The following is a 15,907-nucleotide window of genomic DNA, read 5'->3' as shown; positions in this document are numbered from 1 at the left end:
TCAAGGTTGTCTTAGTCTTTTGAATTTTCATATAAATTTTGGAATGAGTTGTCAATGTCTACAAAATGCCTACAGGGATTTTGACTAGCACTGCATTGACTCTATCGATCAGTCTGGAGAAAACTGACATCATAGAAGTATTAAGTGTTCTGATCCATGAACATGGTATATCTCTCCTGTTATTTAGATATTTAATTTCTCTTGGCAATGTTTTGTACTTTTCAGTGTACGGGTCTTGCATATTTTTAAAATAAATTTTATAATTTAATAAAAGCATTTAATATTTTCGTTAAATATTAAATAACATGTTAAGCATTTAATATTTTTGATGCTACGTAAGTAGTATTTTTAAAATTTCAATTTCTGATTGTTTACTGATAGTATTTAGAAATGCAGTTGCTTTTTGCATATTGACGTTCTATCCTGCAACCTTGCTAAACTCAGTTATTCTAGTACCTTTTTTGTGGATTCCTTAGAATTATCTACCTAGATAATCAAGTTGTCTGTGAATAAGACAGTTTAATTTCTTCTTTTATACTCTGTATGCCTTTTTTTTTCTTGCCTTATTGCACTGGCCAGGATCTCCAGTACAACGTTGAGTGGAAGGAGGGAAAGCAGACATCCTTGCCTTGCCCCTATTCTTAAGAATTGTTTAATTTATTGGTATAAAATTTTTCATAATACTCTCTAATATCTACTTTACTAATACTACCCTAATATCTAATACTTCCATAATAATATCTGTAGAAGGGATGTCACCTCTCTCAATCCTGATTATTAGTAATTTGTGTCTTTTTCTTTTTTTTCCTGATGAGTCTGGTTAGGGATCTATCAATTTTATTGATCTTTTCAAAGAAGGAGCTTTTGGTTTCATTGATTTTCTCTATTGTTTTTCTGTTTTTCATTTCATTGATTTCCTCTTGGACTGTATTATTTTGTTTATTTTGCTTATTTTGGGTTTGATTTGCTCTTCTCTTTCTAGTTTCTTAAGGTGGAAACTGAGGTCATAGATTTGAGACCTGCCTTCTTTACTAACATAGAATATAATATAAGCATTTAGTGCTATAAATTTTCCCCAAATACTTCTTTAGTGGAATCCTACTAATGCTTATATGTTGTTTTCATTTTTATTCAGTTAAAAATTACTTTATAATTTCCCTTTTGATTTCTTCTTTAATCCATTGGTTATTTAGAAGTGTGTTGTTTCCAAATATTTTGGGATTTTCCAAGGATCTTTCTCTTATTGATTTCTAACTTAATTCTATCATAGTCATAGAAATACTTTACGTGACTTGAATTCTTTTAAATTTATTGGTGCATTTTAAATGGAATTGTTTTCTTGATTTTATTTTTGGATTGGTCATTGCTAGTGTGGAGAAATGTCCCAGAATAGGTGTGTCTTGGTAAACGTTCTGTATGCATTTAAGAAAAATGTACTCAGCTGTTGTTGGGTGAAGAGTTCTATGAATGGCCATCAGGTCAAGTGGTTGACAGTGGTTCATGGTGTCGCTCAAGGCTACTATATCCTTGCTGATTTCCTGCCTATTTGTTCTATCAATCAATGAGAGAGGATTATTGAAATCTTTGACTGTTATTATGGATTTGCCTATTTCTCCTTGCAGTTCAGTCAGTTTTGGCTTCTTGCAATTTGAAGCTCTGTTATGAGGTGTATAAATGGGTAGGATTATTATATGTCTTCTTGATTGACTGACCCCTTTATCATAATAAAATGATTCCCTTTAACACCAGTGATATTCTTTGCTCAGAAATTTACTTTGTTCAGAGTGAGGAAAAACTCCTCAGGCTCCCATCCTTAAGCTCAGGGCCTGTGCAAGCGATATTTAAATCCACAGCCAGTGCCACAACTAGAGGGACCCACAACTAAAATATACAGCTGTGTACCAGGGGGCTTTAGGGAGAAAAAGGAAAAATAAAGTCTTAAATAAAATAAAATAAAATAAAATAAAATAAATCCAAAGCCAATATCAGCACAGGGTGCTAAATGCCACGATGGGGAAAGCAGAAAGCATTGTGGGAACAAACGGAAGAGGCCCCCGTCCAGCCTGAGAAGTTAGGCAATGTTGTCTGTGATGATATTTGAGGAGAAAGCCATTCGTGGCCAGAGGAAAGGCCTATATAAAAAGTGAGGATCCTACTGGGGCATGGGATGCATGATGCATCCAGGGCCCCCACAAACGGGACATATGCCTGAAGAGCAGAGTACGGGGAGGGGAGGCGAGATACAAGCTGAGGTGTCAGAGGATCTTTCTGGCCCCTGTATGGACAATAAATAGGGAGGAGAGTATAGGAAAGGAGACCAATTAGGTGGCTGTTGCATTTGCCTAGGCATGAGATGATGACGGTCTGGACTAGAACCAGGAGATGAAGATGGAAAAGAAAGAATGAATTCTAGAGACGCTCAATAGGACTTCATCTCTTGCCTAATGTACCGCAAGAGCTTCCTAACTGGTCTGCCTGCTCCCACCCTTGTCCCCCACCCCACTACGCTCTGTTCCAACACAGGAGATGGAGGGGACCTAAGTAGAGCATGTGACACCTCTGCTCAACGCCCTCCCACGGCTCCTCATGTCAGAGTAAAAGCCGACGTCCCTGTAATGGCCAGCACCATCTGGCCCTGGCCCCTTGTCCTACTGCTCGCTCTTTTGCTATTTGCACTCCAGCCACACTCACTTTCTCCAAGAAACCAGGACCAGTCCACCCTTACCTAGCTGCAAGTCTTTACCCAGACATCCACTTGGCTCATGCCCTCACCTCCCTCGAGTCTTTGCTCAAATGTCACCGTCTTGCTGACACTGCAGCCTGCTTCAAGCACCCACCGCACTCCTGATCCCTTGGCTCTGTTCCACTTTTTCCCTCTAGCACTTATTACCTTCCAACATATTAGATAATTCTCTTAATGTATATTGTTTATCGTCCATCACATCTACCAAGATGATACTTCACAAAGGCAGAGATCTTTGTTCACTGACATCCTAAGTTCCTAGAACAAGCAGCATGGAATACGTATTTGTAGACAATTGAATAAATGACTTAACTGCCATTTTGGATGTGGGGGCAGATGGAGAGGGAGATGGCAGGCGTGATGCCCAGGTTTCTGGAGCTGGGGTTGGGGTGGAGGACTAGGAACACTGAATTGTTTTACAAGCAGGAGAGATCCCAGTTAAAGACCAGACACGGGCGTCATCAGCAACTGAGTGGAGGTATTGAAATCACAGGAACAAAGAGGATCATGCAGGGAAAGCAAACAGAAGGGGCCAACGGGGACACCAACATTTAAATAAAAGGATGGGCACAGGAAAGGGGCAGATATATAGCCAGAGAGAAAAGCAGAGGTATGCAGGGTCACAGAAGCTCAGGAAGACGACTTTTAAGAAACGGAGAGAGGTTGAGTGAGGTAAGAACTGAAAGCTGACCGTGGGATGCAGTCAATAAAAAGTCACAGGTGGCCTTATGGGGCAGCCAAATCAGTTACAGGTTACAAACTAAACTAGTCAGGCCAATTCAGGTCAACAGGTGGTGGTTAAGGTGGCTGAAGCCAACAGTACGGGAACTTAGAGTTAGACAGACCTGATGCCAATCCCAGGACAGGTCTTGTTACATCTCTCAACCTCAACTGTCCCACGTATAGAGTGAGGATAGCACCACCTAGCTCACGAACTTTAGCGACTGATGGTTAAATGAGATGACGGAGGAAAACGCAAGGCACAAAGTGGGTGCATCAGCTCCATTCTGTCAATGACCAGACTGAGTTGGCTGCGACCGAGACAGAGACTGAAATACAGGGCAGGCCAAGGACCAGGGGAGTTGTCGCTACGGCCCAGGACTGAACAAGGACAGAAACTTGCAGGCACGGGGAGGGGTGCAGGCATGCGGCACTGAAGTCAATCTTTGCACGAAATACTCCCATCCCAAGATTAGCCCGAATTAGAGGTCTGTCCCCAGCACACCTGGCTGCCTCTCCCTTGCGTGGCACAGCAAACAGGCCCTCAGGGGAGACATCAGCAACCCGCCCACAACCTGCACCTTCCGCACTCTCCTCCCGCTGGGCTTGGATCTAGTCCTAGGCAACGCCGCCTTCCGCCCCTAGCAACCGCTCACCTGCTGTTCTCTTCCCATAGGCCATCAGATTTCCTTTCTTTTTCTTATTGGTCCGCGTAACTCTATCTTGACCAATCAGCAGCAGCCACGGGGGCCCAACTCACTCCCACACAATTTGGGGGTGATCATGGAAGAGACAGATTTCTCTTTTCGGAATCCACGTCTCCCGGAAAGCATCTTATTTGTCATACTGTTGCGAACCCCCCTGGAACGAGGCTCTAAAACGTTTGATTTCTCTAAAGTCTGTAAAATCTGTCCCTTGCATACTCCCCCCTCCAAGTGGTACGGCCCGTACGACGCTCCACCTTCCAGGCAGTTTGAGAGCCAGAGTCCTCGGCTGGGTTGAGTCCACTCCGCGGCGGGGACGATACCATCTGTGATTAATAAACAGGGGGCCTCTGTCCACCCCCGGATGCCCTATTCCACTCCGACTACCTTTCGCATCTCTTGCTCAAACTGTGGGCACGAACTCCAGATACGGCGGTGGAACTACTGTTCCCAGTGCCACGGAGAGTGCGCCGAGCGGGCTCGGGAAGGATGCGCTTGGTACGGCCCACGCCCCGCCCCGCGCCGCCGGAAGTGAGGTGTCTCACCCCCGAAGTTCCGGCTCGCAGGGGGTGGGGAGTGTTGTTAACCGGGGCCGCCTCCGCAGTCGCGGGGATTGAGCGGGCTCGCGGCGCTGGGCTCCTGGTGAGTGGGCCGGGGTCTGGCCCGGGGTGTGGGTGGGGCCGGGACTTGACCCTTTCCCTTGAGGTCTCGGGGGTCGGCGCGCCCCCTCAGCCCCGCCGCCCGCGTTCGGCCTGTCAACTCGCCGTAGACCTCAGGCGCCGGCGCGGCCGCTCTCCCGGAGGCTGGGCCCCGCCTGCTACGCTCGCAGCCCCGGGCGCTTACAGGTGCGCGGCCGCGGGGCGCCCCGGCCCCCTCTGCGCCCCGCCGCTGCATCCTGTCGCTCGGCCGTTTCTTCAGTGCCCCGAGTTGACACTGCCCCGGGGTTTGGGGGCGCCAGGGTTCCAGGCTGCCGTCCCCTGCCCGCTCCCGCGGGATGCGCGTCGCAGCCGCCCACCCTGGCGGGGCTGTCACAGGCGCTGTCGCCTGCCCGCCTGCGCCCCCCAGCGCTTTGGCTTCTCCCAGTCCAGTCTGCACGTTCCCGCTTCTGGAGCTTTCTGCGTTTGCATCCACTCCATCCCCTCCACTTTAGCGTCAGCGGTAGCAGATCCACTCTCCCCTAGCACTGCTGCCTTTCCTCATTCCTCCCTGGAGGCGGCGGCTTGGCAGGCAGCGTGGCAAGAGCCCTAGGTTTGAAACAAGACTGACCCGGGCTCCAGGCCTTGCGTCAGTGTGATCACTTAACCCCTTTGAGTCTCAGTTGTTTTCTCTGTAACACGGGGGAGCAGGAGATATTCTCGATGTGATGACTGTGAGGGTGAAGTGAGGTTTTTCTTTTTCTCCTCTTTGCTGACACTGTGTTCCAGGCACCGTGCTGGGTTCGCACGGTGTGGTCATCACACCGGTTATCTCCTTTCCTTTCTCCACGCAGGTCTCCAGGCCAGGGCAATGTTCCGCACCGCCGTGATGATGGCGGCCAGCCTGGCGCTGACCGGGGCTGTGGTGGCTCATGCCTACTACCTCAAGCACCAGTTCTACCCCACGGTGGTGTACTTGACCAAGTCCAGCCCCAGCATGGCGGTGAGTTCAGGGCTGGGGGAGGGAGGAACTCCCTGGGAGAGGAGGAGGAGTCTGCTTGAGACAGGGGTGGGGCCAGGGGTCAGGTAAGTAAGAGAGGCCAGGCAGCCAGCAGCTGCCTAGCATTGAACACCTGGGGATGGGGATGTGGGGAGGTTCCTGAGTGCTGAGCCCCGGGCGGAGCAAAGCAGAAAGTGACCTCAAACCATGGCCTTTGCTCACTTCTAGGTCCTGTACATCCAGGCCTTCGTCCTCGTCTTCCTCTTGGGCAAGGTGATGGGCAAGGTGTTCTTTGGACAGCTGAGGGCTGCAGAGATGGAGGTAAGATGTTCATGGCCCCCAGAGTGAGGAGCAGAAAGCTGGGCAAGCAGAATGTCTGAGTTCTACATCATTCTCTGTTCAACCCCCAGCACCTTCTGGAACGTTCCTGGTATGCTGTCACCGAGACTTGTCTGGCCTTCACTGTCTTTCGGGATGACTTCAGCCCCCGCTTTGTTGCGCTCTTCACTCTCCTTCTCTTCCTCAAGTGTTTTCACTGGCTGGCTGAGGACCGTGTGGACTTTGTGAGTCGGGTCACAGGGTGCTCTGGAGCAGACAGAAGCCAAGGAATGGCCGGTGGGCAGGCGTGGAGGGAGGGCTGGGATGGGGGGCGTGGGCTGAGCTCCAGCCTTGCTGACACACCTCCTCTGTGCTCTGCCTCAGATGGAACGCAGCCCCAATATCTCCTGGCTCTTTCACTGCCGCATTGTCTGTGAGTGAGACCCAGGGGAGGGGAGAGGGGCGCTGGAGGGAGAAGAGGCACCTTGGAGGACTAGAACATGAAGTCACTAACCATGGATCGGCACCTTAGAGCACGGGCTGCCCTCTTGGCCCACAGCTGTACAGGAAAGATAATTTAGGAAGTTAATTTGCATCATCTGTGTCCTGTTCCACTCCAGGGCTTCTTAACTGCCTGGCCCTTAGCTCTTGGCCTCCTCACCTGGAGCCTGGGCTGCCCCAGTGCCCCCCAAGGCAGAACAGGAGTTCCCAGGGGACCGGGTTCGGTGGAGTGTCACCCCTTGACTAGATCGCTGGGGCCATCCTGGGCTTGAGGGTGGGAGCTGTCTTAGAGCAGGAAGTGGCTGTCGGGCCCTGGGCTGACGCCGCCAACCCCCCATCCGGGGGTCCCCACAGCCCTTATGTTCCTCTTGGGCATCCTGGACTTCCTCTTCGTCAGCCATGCCTATCACAGCATCCTGACCCGTGGGGCTTCTGTGCAGCTGGTGTTTGGCTTTGAGGTAAAATGGCTTGGGAGGTTGGGAGGACAAGCCTGAGGTGGCACTGCATGGGCCTTGAATAAGCCACATACCCTGACTGAGCACCTGCTCTGTGGCCAGTCCTGTGCGGGCCACCAAGGAGCAGCCATCAGTCAGTCCCAGCGCCCGCCCTGTCCTCTAGGAGAGTGGGGAAGGCCCAGAAACGGGTGTGGGGGGCAGGAGCCCTGACCTGGGGCTCAGGGAAGTCTTCTGAAAGTCGGTGCTCAAGCAGCTTGATGGACAGAGGGAATTAGTTTGATGGACAACTGGGGAGGTGTGTCCCTGGCACAGAGGAAGGTGTTCAGTGACAACAGCTCACGTTTGTCGAGTGCTTACTGTATGCCAGGGCTTGTGCTGAGCATTCGACCTGCATGTCTTAATCAGCAAAGCAATGTTGTTATTAAAGAGAGAGTTAATTCTGTCATTTTACAGACAAGCAAACTGAGGTTCAGAGAGGTCTAGCAAGTTGCCCCAAATCACAGCAGCCAGTGAGTGGAGGAACTAGGAGGACCTGGGCTGTGTCCAAGCCTGTGTTTGTGTCACTGCGCCTTGCCTGCTGGTAGCAGAACATAGCTGCACAAGGGGGCGGGGGCTGCGTGCTTATGTCCCCTGTCCTCTCCGTCCAGTACGCCATCCTGATGACTATGGTGCTCACCATCTTCATCAAGTACGTGCTGCACTCAGTGGACCTCCAGAGCGAGAACCCCTGGGACAATAAGGCCGTGTACATGCTCTACACAGAGCTCTTTACAGGTGAGAGGAGTCTGGGCCTCTCCTGACCTAGACTAGTGTCCCCACCCCTGCCTCCCACGCCCTGTGACCTGCTGCTCTGTGCACCCCCCCTTACCCCCAGGCTTCATCAAAGTTTTGCTGTACATGGCTTTCATGACCATCATGATCAAGGTGCACACCTTCCCTCTCTTTGCCATCCGGCCTATGTACCTGGCTATGAGGTGAGCCCAGCCCCGTCATGCCATGTCCCGACCCCTCCCTGATCCCTCCCCTCCCTCTCCCAACTTTCACTGAAATTGTCCTTTTAGGCAGTTCAAGAAAGCTGTGACAGACGCCATCATGTCTCGTCGGGCCATCCGCAACATGAACACACTGTAAGCAGGCCCATCCCAGCTACTCTCCCAAGCTCCGCCCCAGGGCCCTGCTTCCAGCTGTGGTCTTGATGTGTCCCCGGCCTGTCCTAACCAGGTATCCAGATGCCACCCCAGAGGAACTCCAGGCAATGGACAATGTCTGCATCATCTGCCGAGAAGAGATGGTGACTGGTGCCAAGAGACTGCCCTGCAACCACATTTTCCACACCAGGTGAGAGGGGCCCTGGGGAGCCCTGCACATCAGGGGGCTGGCCGTGGGGGGCAGGCCTCCAGGGCCCTACTGACCATCGCCTGGTATTGACCTGCAGCTGCCTGCGCTCCTGGTTCCAGCGGCAGCAGACCTGCCCTACGTGCCGCATGGACGTCCTTCGGGCATCACTGCCGACGCAGTCACCACCGCCCCCTGAACCTGCGGATCAGGGGCCACCACCTGCCCCCCACCCTCCACCACTCCTGCCCCAGCCCCCTAATTGTGAGTGGCCCCCTCACTAGGCCATCCAGCACACTGTTGGGTACTCGCTCTGGGCTGGGCAGGGGAAATGCTGAGGGGATTCAGCCCCTGCCCTCCAGAAGCCAGTCCGGGTGGAGGAGGGTCACAGGAAGAGACGTAGGTGACTGCGGTGGGGTGTGATCAAGGCTGAGCTCGGAGGCCTGTGGGGGCAGAGGCCAGAGCCCCCAGCAGTCAGCCCCTCGCCTGCGGTTTGGACGTCTTCTCACCACCCGGTCCTCTCTCCGCAGTCCCCCAGGGCCTCCTGCCTCCCTTTCCTCCAGGCATGTTCCCGCTGTGGCCCCCCATGGGCCCCTTTCCACCTGTCCCACCTCCTCCCAGCTCAGGAGAGGCTGTGGCCCCTCCATCCACCAGTGCAGGTGAGCCTTTTGGATACTGTGACAGCCAGGGGGCTGGGAGGAGTGGAAGCCAGAGGCCCACCAACACTCGCTGACTTCCTGTTCTTGCTCTTCAGCAGCACTTTCTCGGCCCAGTGGAGCAGCCACAACCACAGCTGCCTCTGCGCCGGCACCTGGCTCTGCCCCCGCCCCCGAGGCCGGCCCTGCCCCCGGCTTCCCCTTCCCCCCTCCCTGGATGGGCATGCCTCTGCCTCCACCCTTTGGTAAGCTGGGCCACTCTCGGAGCTGTTGCAGAGGGCGGCGGGTGGCAGGTCCAGGCAGTCCAGGCTGAGCCTTTCTCTCCAGCCTTCCCCCCGATGCCCGTGCCCCCTGCGGGCTTTGCCGGGCTGACCCCGGAGGAGCTGCGGGCTCTGGAAGGCCATGAGCGCCAGCACCTGGAGGCTCGGCTGCAGAGCCTGCGCAACATCCACACGCTGCTGGATGCCGCCATGCTGCAGATCAACCAGTACCTCACCGTGCTCGCGTCCTTGGGGTACGTCTGCACAGGGCGCTGGAGTGGGCGGGGCGGGGCGGGGAGCTGCCGAGAGGAGGCCCCAGCAGTGGTTCTTGGCCTTTTTCTCTGTGACGCTGTTGATCCAGGCCACCTATCTGTAGGCACAGCCAGGGTCTCAGGGTTCTTGGTGCCTTTTTGTCCTCCTGCAGAAGGCCTGTCTGGGCTAAGTAGGAGCGATGTTTCTTAGAGAGCTGATCTTGAATCTGGTTCCTTTATGTTTGTCTAAAGTCACGTTACCCATAGTTCTCAGCGCTTTAGTTCACCGTGTGCATGCTCCTGATGTGATGACATAGCCAGGCATCACTGCCCCCCGATCTGAGACGGCAAAGAAAAAGTTGCTTGGAGCCAGCCCGGCCTGAGTTCAAGTCCTGGGCCCATCCCTCACTTGCTGTACTTGAGTTACTTTGTTTGAAGAGAAGGGTTCTAATTCCTGGTCACAGGTCACATTGCAAAGTGCGCCCAGCAGTGGCAGCACAGGTGGGAGGGGAGCTGGAGTCTGAGACGTGAGTGCTGTTTGATTCAGTGGAATGTCTCAGGTGGATGCCCCGTTAAGGTGCCTGGCACCCCAGGGCGGACCCTGCAGTGTGGCAGGGAACACGGCCAGCACAGCTGCCAGCACGGGGCTTACAGCCAGTCTGTGGGACAGAATCACGACAATCCCTGCAGCACGTGTTCGCTTGTGTCCCCGGGGCTGCGGAGGCGTGTCAGTGCTGCGCTCCCCCTGCCAGGCTCCCCAGGGGCAGGCGAACCAGCCCAGTCATGCCAAGCTTGTCTTCCTAGGCCCCCTCGGCCTGCCACCTCCGTCAACCCCACTGAGGAGACTGCCCCTTCTGTTGTCACTGCTGCCTCCTCCACCAGCATCCCCAGCTCTGAGGCCACCACCCCGTCCCCAGGAGCCTCCTCACCAGCCTCTGAACCCGAAAAGCCTCCAGGTAGTTGTGGTCAGCCCACAGTGGGGTGGCTGGGGCTTCTCTGGGTTCCACTTCCGACCTCTCTGTCCCCAGCACCTGAGTCACTGGGCTCCGAGGAGCTGCCTGAGGATGGGGAACCTGATGCAGCAGAGCTCCGCCGCCGTCGCCTGCAAAAGTTGGAGTCCCCCGTTGCCCACTGACACTGCCCTGGTCCTGTTCCCTGCCCCCACTTTTGAGCAGCCCTCGCTGGAACATGTCCTGCCACCAAGTGCCAGCTCCCTCTGTATCTGCACCAGGGAGTAGTAACCTTCAGCTCTGAGACAGAGGAGGTGGCAGCCCTTAGGCCAAGTGGAAAAAGGCCTGAGGCCCCAGATGACTCCAGCCCTTACTGTCCCAGGCAGCCATGGAGATCTTGGGTCACTTCCAGCCTTCCCTCCTACCCTCCAGCCCTGAGTTCTGCAGGGCCATGAAGGCAGAAAGGCGCAGCCTCTGCGAAGCCTTCTGCATCCTCCCCGCCTCTGGGAGAAGGGGCAGCCCCTCTGAGCCACACTTGTGTGTGTGGAGTCACGCTGCAGTGCCAAACAGTATTAGCTCCCTCCCATCCCCAAGTGTGGACTCAAGGGCCTGGAGGCAGGCCAGGAACTTGTTCCCTGGCCCCCCTCCAAGACTGGTACCCACGTCCTTTTCTCACCCTAAACTTCCCAGAAGCCTTTTGTGGTGGCTGTGCCCCTTATGCCCTGTGGCATTTACATGTCTTATCAGCAACCACACAACTCAGGGAAAGGAGCCCCTGGGGGTGGAGGAGCAGGTGGGCAGGGCTGAGGGACCCGGCCCTGCCCCTCCCCCCAGGCCCCTCTCTCCCTGCTGTGTGTCTAGGAGGAGACTGTCCCTGGTCCCCCCCAGCAGCCACTGCCCACCCTCACTCCAGGCTGAGGGCTTGTGTGTCTGCTCCAGAACCACTGCAAGCCCCATAATCCACGGAAGGCCACTTCTCAACTTAACTTTTTCTGAGTTTAGAATTGGAATTACTTCCTTGCTATTGTCTTTTGGCTTAAATTTTGTCTTTGAATTTGAATGCTTGACCCCAGGAAAGAGGAGCAAGAGTGCCAGGCTCCTGGTCTTTCAGTTTAGAAAAGGCTCTGGGCCAGGCAGGGACCACAGGAGCCGAGGCCTGCCTGTCCCCGTCTTTTCCCCCTTGGTTTTGTGTTACAAGAGTTGCTGGAGACAGTTTGAGATGATTATTTAATTTGTAAATATTGTACAAATTTTAATAGCTTAAATTGTATATACAGCCAAATAAAAACTTGCATTAACGATTGGTGGAGCTGGTGTCGTGCCATCAGTGTGCAGGCTCCTTTTTCTTGCTCAGGCTGTCGACTTGAGAGTGGCCTGGAGCTGCAGGGGTGCGGGTTTATTTGTAGAAGCCAGCACTGTTTGGGGGCACGTTGTTGATTATTAAACCATTAGGAAGATATATCCATTTTACACATGAATAAACGGAGGCCCGAGGTTAAGGACCCCGCCTTAGGTCAGAGACCAAGTAGGGGAGCCAGGCTCTGAACCCTGTCATGCCACTTTGCTGGGGTGGGGTTGGGAACTCAGGCCTTTGGCCCTTGTGACTCCAGGGAGAGGGCAAGTGTGAAGGTTCATTGCCTGGAGGTGGGACAGATGGCAGGGGCAAAGGGCCAGCCAGCATCTTCCTGCCTGCAAACCTGTCCAGCCTTGATAGCAGTCAGGAAGCTAGGGAGGCTGGCCCGGTGCTGGGCTGCTGAGACCTCCCGAGCACCGCCTTGTGGGCAGGCCAGCTAAAGCTAATCACTTCGCTCCACGGAGCCAGAGACCCAGTCAGGACCAACTCTGGAATGGAGCAGAGGTGACCGGGCCTTCTGGCTCTCCGTGGACAGAAAGAGTGCCCTGGGCCCAGCACTCCACTTGGAGCTGAAGGCCTCCGGGACCCACCTCTGAGTCATTTGTGTTCTTCGTAGCCACCACCAAGTCAGGGCTGGCAAGGGCTCGGGAGTGTCGGGAGTGTTGGCAGCAGGATGGGTCTGAGGGCCAGGGAAGTAATGTCCCCAGTGCATGTGCTACCCCCCCCCGAAAGTGGACTGGGCTGTGCTTCCCCCAGAGGAGCAGTCGACAAGCTCCAGAATTTGCATAGCTGACGAGGAGTTCTAATGAAGGGAAAGCAGGAGTCGGGGTGGGAGGACAGCAACCAATGCCCCCACTAGCTCAGCTGCCCCTAGTGGGTCTCGTCCAGTGCTGGCACCTGTGCAGAGGGTCCCATCCCCGCACGGTGCAAGCAGGGCCTCCTCTGAAGCCCTTTAGCCCTCGCTCTGCCCTGCCTCAGCCCTTAGCCCTGGACTCCGTCCCCCTGTCCTAGCTGCTCCAACACCCACCCCCTCCTCCACAGAGCCCCTGGACTCCAGTCTGGGGCGACACTGTCTTGCAGGCTGCTCAGCTGGGCCTCAGAAGCCCTTCTCCAGGAGCCAGGCTTTGAGCTGCCAGTCAAAGTAGCCCTTGATCCGCAGAGTACCTGTCACCTCGTTGACCTGGGTGACAGGGGTCTTCCCCAGCAGTGGCCTCAGAAAATCTTCCACGTCCTTCTGCAGGGCCTGGGGGGAGATGACAAATCAGGCCTGGTGAGGAGACCTTCCTCTCCAGAGGACTCCCATCCCTTCAGCCCTGAAAGGGTCAGAATCAGACCCTGACCCACCAACCCACTTACCCAAATGTCCCCCTCCACCTTCCGGATCACGGTCATCTGACGGTTGCCATGCGTGATGTCCGTGTAGACAGGGATGTTGTGCATCCGAGAACGCCGCACAAAGTAGGGCAGGCTGGGCGGGGGGTCTGTGACGGGGAGGGATGGGATAAGCCCAATGTCTAGGCTTCATCGCACCTCAGCCAAGGCCTTTCCCCTCACTGTCTGCAGAGGGACAGTGCACCCGATGGCAGAGCCACCTCCAACTTCAAGTTGGGAGGCCTGCTCTTTCCCTAAGCTTAGAGCCAGACCAGCTTGTTCACCCTGAAACCCTGAGGCCCAGCACAGGGCCTGGCACCAGAAGGTGCTCAGGAAGAAATGAGGTCAGGGCCACGCCTCCCTGGATCTCTGGGTGCCCCTCTGGGGCCAGTCTTGGTCCTTCTCCACTGGCTCCGGGAGGCTGACTCAGTCTCTGGCAGAGAGACGGGGATGCACAAGCACTGAAGCCCTCCCACGCTGGGCTCTGCACTAAGCGCTTGATGTGCCGAGCACATTCTCTCCGTTTTGCTGACACTGAGGGTGGAAGAGGCTAAGCGACTAACTCAAGATCACACTGACAGTGAAGAGCAGTGCCAAATCCGGACCCAGACCGCCCAGCTCCCAAGCTGTGTCCTCAGCCATGGCGCGTGGCCCGGGCGGGGGAAGGTCCAAGCTCCTGGGTCTTCTCTCCATGCTTCACTTTTCCCACATGGGAAGACCTCGTCCCGATAGCGAGGATGGACAGTACTAGTAGAACAGGGCTCCATTCCTGGGCCCTTCCTTGAACATGAGACGGATGCTAGCCCTGCGAGACAGCAACACAAGTCCTGAACCCACCGGGGAGTCCAGGGCATCAGCTGGGGCGGGCAGACCACCAGGGAGGGGCTGCTTCCCTGCAGCCTTCCAGCCATCCCCATCACCCAGCTCACCTCTCGGGGGCTGCCAGCCACTAGGAGTGGGATAATGTTCATGCTTTGGGGGCTTTGGGATGGTGGCGGGGGGCAACAGGCGCTCCACAAACTGGTATTCATCCACAGACTCGACGAAGCTGGGGTAGTCAGGAGGCCCCTGGGTCTGGCTCTGAGGCAAAAACAAAACACTCGTCTCTCCATCACCTCACTCACCACAGGATAGGCAGAACTTGAAGAAGTAGAGAAAGGAAACATCACAGATGGGGAGAACAGCATAAATAAAAGGCGGAGGTGGGAAAGCGCCAGACTTCGGTTTCCCAGGGTGCAGGGTGCAGGTGGGACTGGAAAAGAATTTGAGGCACTTCTAAGGGCCTGCCTCTCTTAGGATTTCTGCGGGACTCAAATGAGAAGTGTGTGTACACTTCTGAAAAGCAGACTAACCAGGAAGTCTGACCAATATGGCATTTTCCAGCATTTTAACGTTTCCTCTGAACATTCCACTGAAATATTCTAGCTCTGGGTTAGGAACTTCTAGCAATCGTGCTAATTTTCCACTCTCATCCGATGTGACCTTCCCTTACCTAGAAGGTTCTGGCCTCATACAGACCCCATCAGGCACTTTACCAAGTGCTTTACGGGTATCATTTGCACTTAATTCTTATAATGCAACAAGTTAGGTATGTTATTTTATAATTACTTTATAGCCCCTTTTTACATCCAACAAAGATTAAAATATTAATAAACAATCTATCCAAGGTCACACTCCAGAGTCTGTCCTCCCATCCTCCAGCCTAAAGATCAGTCTTGGACACTTCTCCCAACAGATAGCCCTGAGTCCTGATAGGTCCCGAGGTTACAATGAGAACAGGGAGGCAGGGTGAAGTAGCCTGTATATCATAAGCTCTAAGTTCCCAGAAGTGTCACCAATGATCCAGGGCCGACTCCTACCCCGTGAAACAAACGGTTTCCCCTCCGAAAACTTAGGCAGCGAGAGTCGATGTGCAGTCCCTCCCACATTTATTTATTTATTTTGGTGAGCAAGATTGGCCCTAAGCTAACATCTGTTGCCAATCTTTTTTTTCCCTCCCCAAAGCCCCAATACATAGTTGTACATCCTAGTTGTGAGTCATTCTAGTTCTACGTGGGATGCCGCCACAGCATGGCCTGATGAGCGGTGTGTAGGTCCTCGCGCAGGATCCGAACCTGCGAACCCGGGCCGCCGAAGCGGAGCGCAGGAACTTAACCACTCGGCCACGGCCGGCCCCAGCCCCTCCCACTCCTGACTAACCCGGGTTCTCCTCCAATCAGTTTCCACTTCCCACACTCCGGAGGGCGCTCCAGGCCCTGCCACCTTCCCTCTCCATCTTGCATTTGAGCTCAGAAAAGAAGCCCCGATCAGACGGGAAACTAAGGCCCCAAGTAGGACGCCGTCTTTAGGGTTATAGGAATAACAAGGAGCCTCACACCTAGCCCTCTGCCCCCAGCTCCAGGCTCAGCGCTCTCACCAGCCGCCGTAGCCCGCAGCCCGGCTGGACGCCGGTTCTCCAGCCCCGCAGAACAGCCCGGAACATGGTCGCCGCCATCTTGAACTGCCCCGTACACTAGCCTTCTGCGCGCGCAACCGGCCTGGTCCCGCCCCTTCCTGCGCGCGCCGCCGGGACAGAAATGACGCCTGCGCGAAGCGTAAGGAGGGGGAGCTAGAGCGGCCGTGCTACAAAAAGCCAAGGCCCTCGCGGTCGCTCA

The 15,907-nt window shown here is 54.6% G+C and overlaps 3 protein-coding genes across 11 annotated transcripts in view; 1 reads left to right on the top strand and 2 right to left on the bottom strand.

Moving 5' to 3' along the window:
- Positions 1–4,689, bottom strand: part of SPDYC (speedy/RINGO cell cycle regulator family member C) — a 46,960-nt gene extending 42,271 nt beyond the window's left edge. For 2 of the 4 annotated variants that reach the window (XM_070564259.1, XM_070564263.1), the window contains exon 1: positions 4,120–4,437. In XM_070564259.1, coding sequence (XP_070420360.1) covers positions 4,120–4,137 — 18 coding nt within the window. In that variant the 5' untranslated portion in view covers positions 4,138–4,437. The other 2 variants (XM_070564260.1, XM_070564262.1) reach the window with 2 other exon arrangements.
- SYVN1 (synoviolin 1) lies at positions 4,673–11,829 on the top strand. 4 transcript variants are annotated; one of them, XM_070564252.1, is made up of 16 exons: positions 4,673–4,809; positions 5,657–5,805; positions 6,031–6,123; positions 6,213–6,365; positions 6,505–6,553; positions 6,976–7,079; positions 7,724–7,850; positions 7,951–8,050; positions 8,138–8,203; positions 8,298–8,414; positions 8,512–8,675; positions 8,942–9,070; positions 9,169–9,312; positions 9,395–9,581; positions 10,383–10,534; positions 10,607–11,829. In XM_070564252.1, exons 2-16 carry the CDS (start codon positions 5,674–5,676, stop codon positions 10,711–10,713), a joined length of 1,824 nt encoding a protein of 607 aa, XP_070420353.1. In that variant the 5' UTR covers positions 4,673–4,809; positions 5,657–5,673; the 3' UTR covers positions 10,714–11,829. The 4 variants fall into 4 exon arrangements, with proteins under 4 accessions (XP_070420353.1, XP_070420350.1, XP_070420352.1 ...); XM_070564249.1 differs by having other exon boundaries at positions 10,383–10,537; XM_070564251.1 differs by having other exon boundaries at positions 9,166–9,312.
- On the bottom strand, positions 11,742–15,814 carry MRPL49 (mitochondrial ribosomal protein L49). Of its 3 annotated transcripts, none has more exons than XM_070564269.1 (5): positions 15,670–15,777; positions 14,183–14,333; positions 13,817–14,058; positions 13,239–13,363; positions 11,742–13,125 (listed from the first exon to the last, which is right to left on the bottom strand). In XM_070564269.1, exons 3-5 carry the CDS (start codon positions 13,944–13,946, stop codon positions 12,979–12,981), a joined length of 402 nt encoding a protein of 133 aa, XP_070420370.1. In that variant the 5' UTR covers positions 13,947–14,058; positions 14,183–14,333; positions 15,670–15,777; the 3' UTR covers positions 11,742–12,978. The 3 variants fall into 3 exon arrangements, with proteins under 3 accessions (XP_070420370.1, XP_070420369.1, XP_008530762.1); XM_070564268.1 differs by having other exon boundaries at positions 15,631–15,771; XM_008532540.2 differs by lacking the exon at positions 13,817–14,058 and having other exon boundaries at positions 15,670–15,814.
- Between the last annotated feature and the right edge of the window lie 93 nt (positions 15,815–15,907).

Source organism: Equus przewalskii, chromosome 11, assembly GCF_037783145.1.
Source record: "Equus przewalskii isolate Varuska chromosome 11, EquPr2, whole genome shotgun sequence".
NCBI classification, from domain to species: Eukaryota; Metazoa; Chordata; class Mammalia; order Perissodactyla; family Equidae; genus Equus; species Equus przewalskii.
This window is presented reverse-complemented; position numbering and strand designations above follow the sequence as displayed.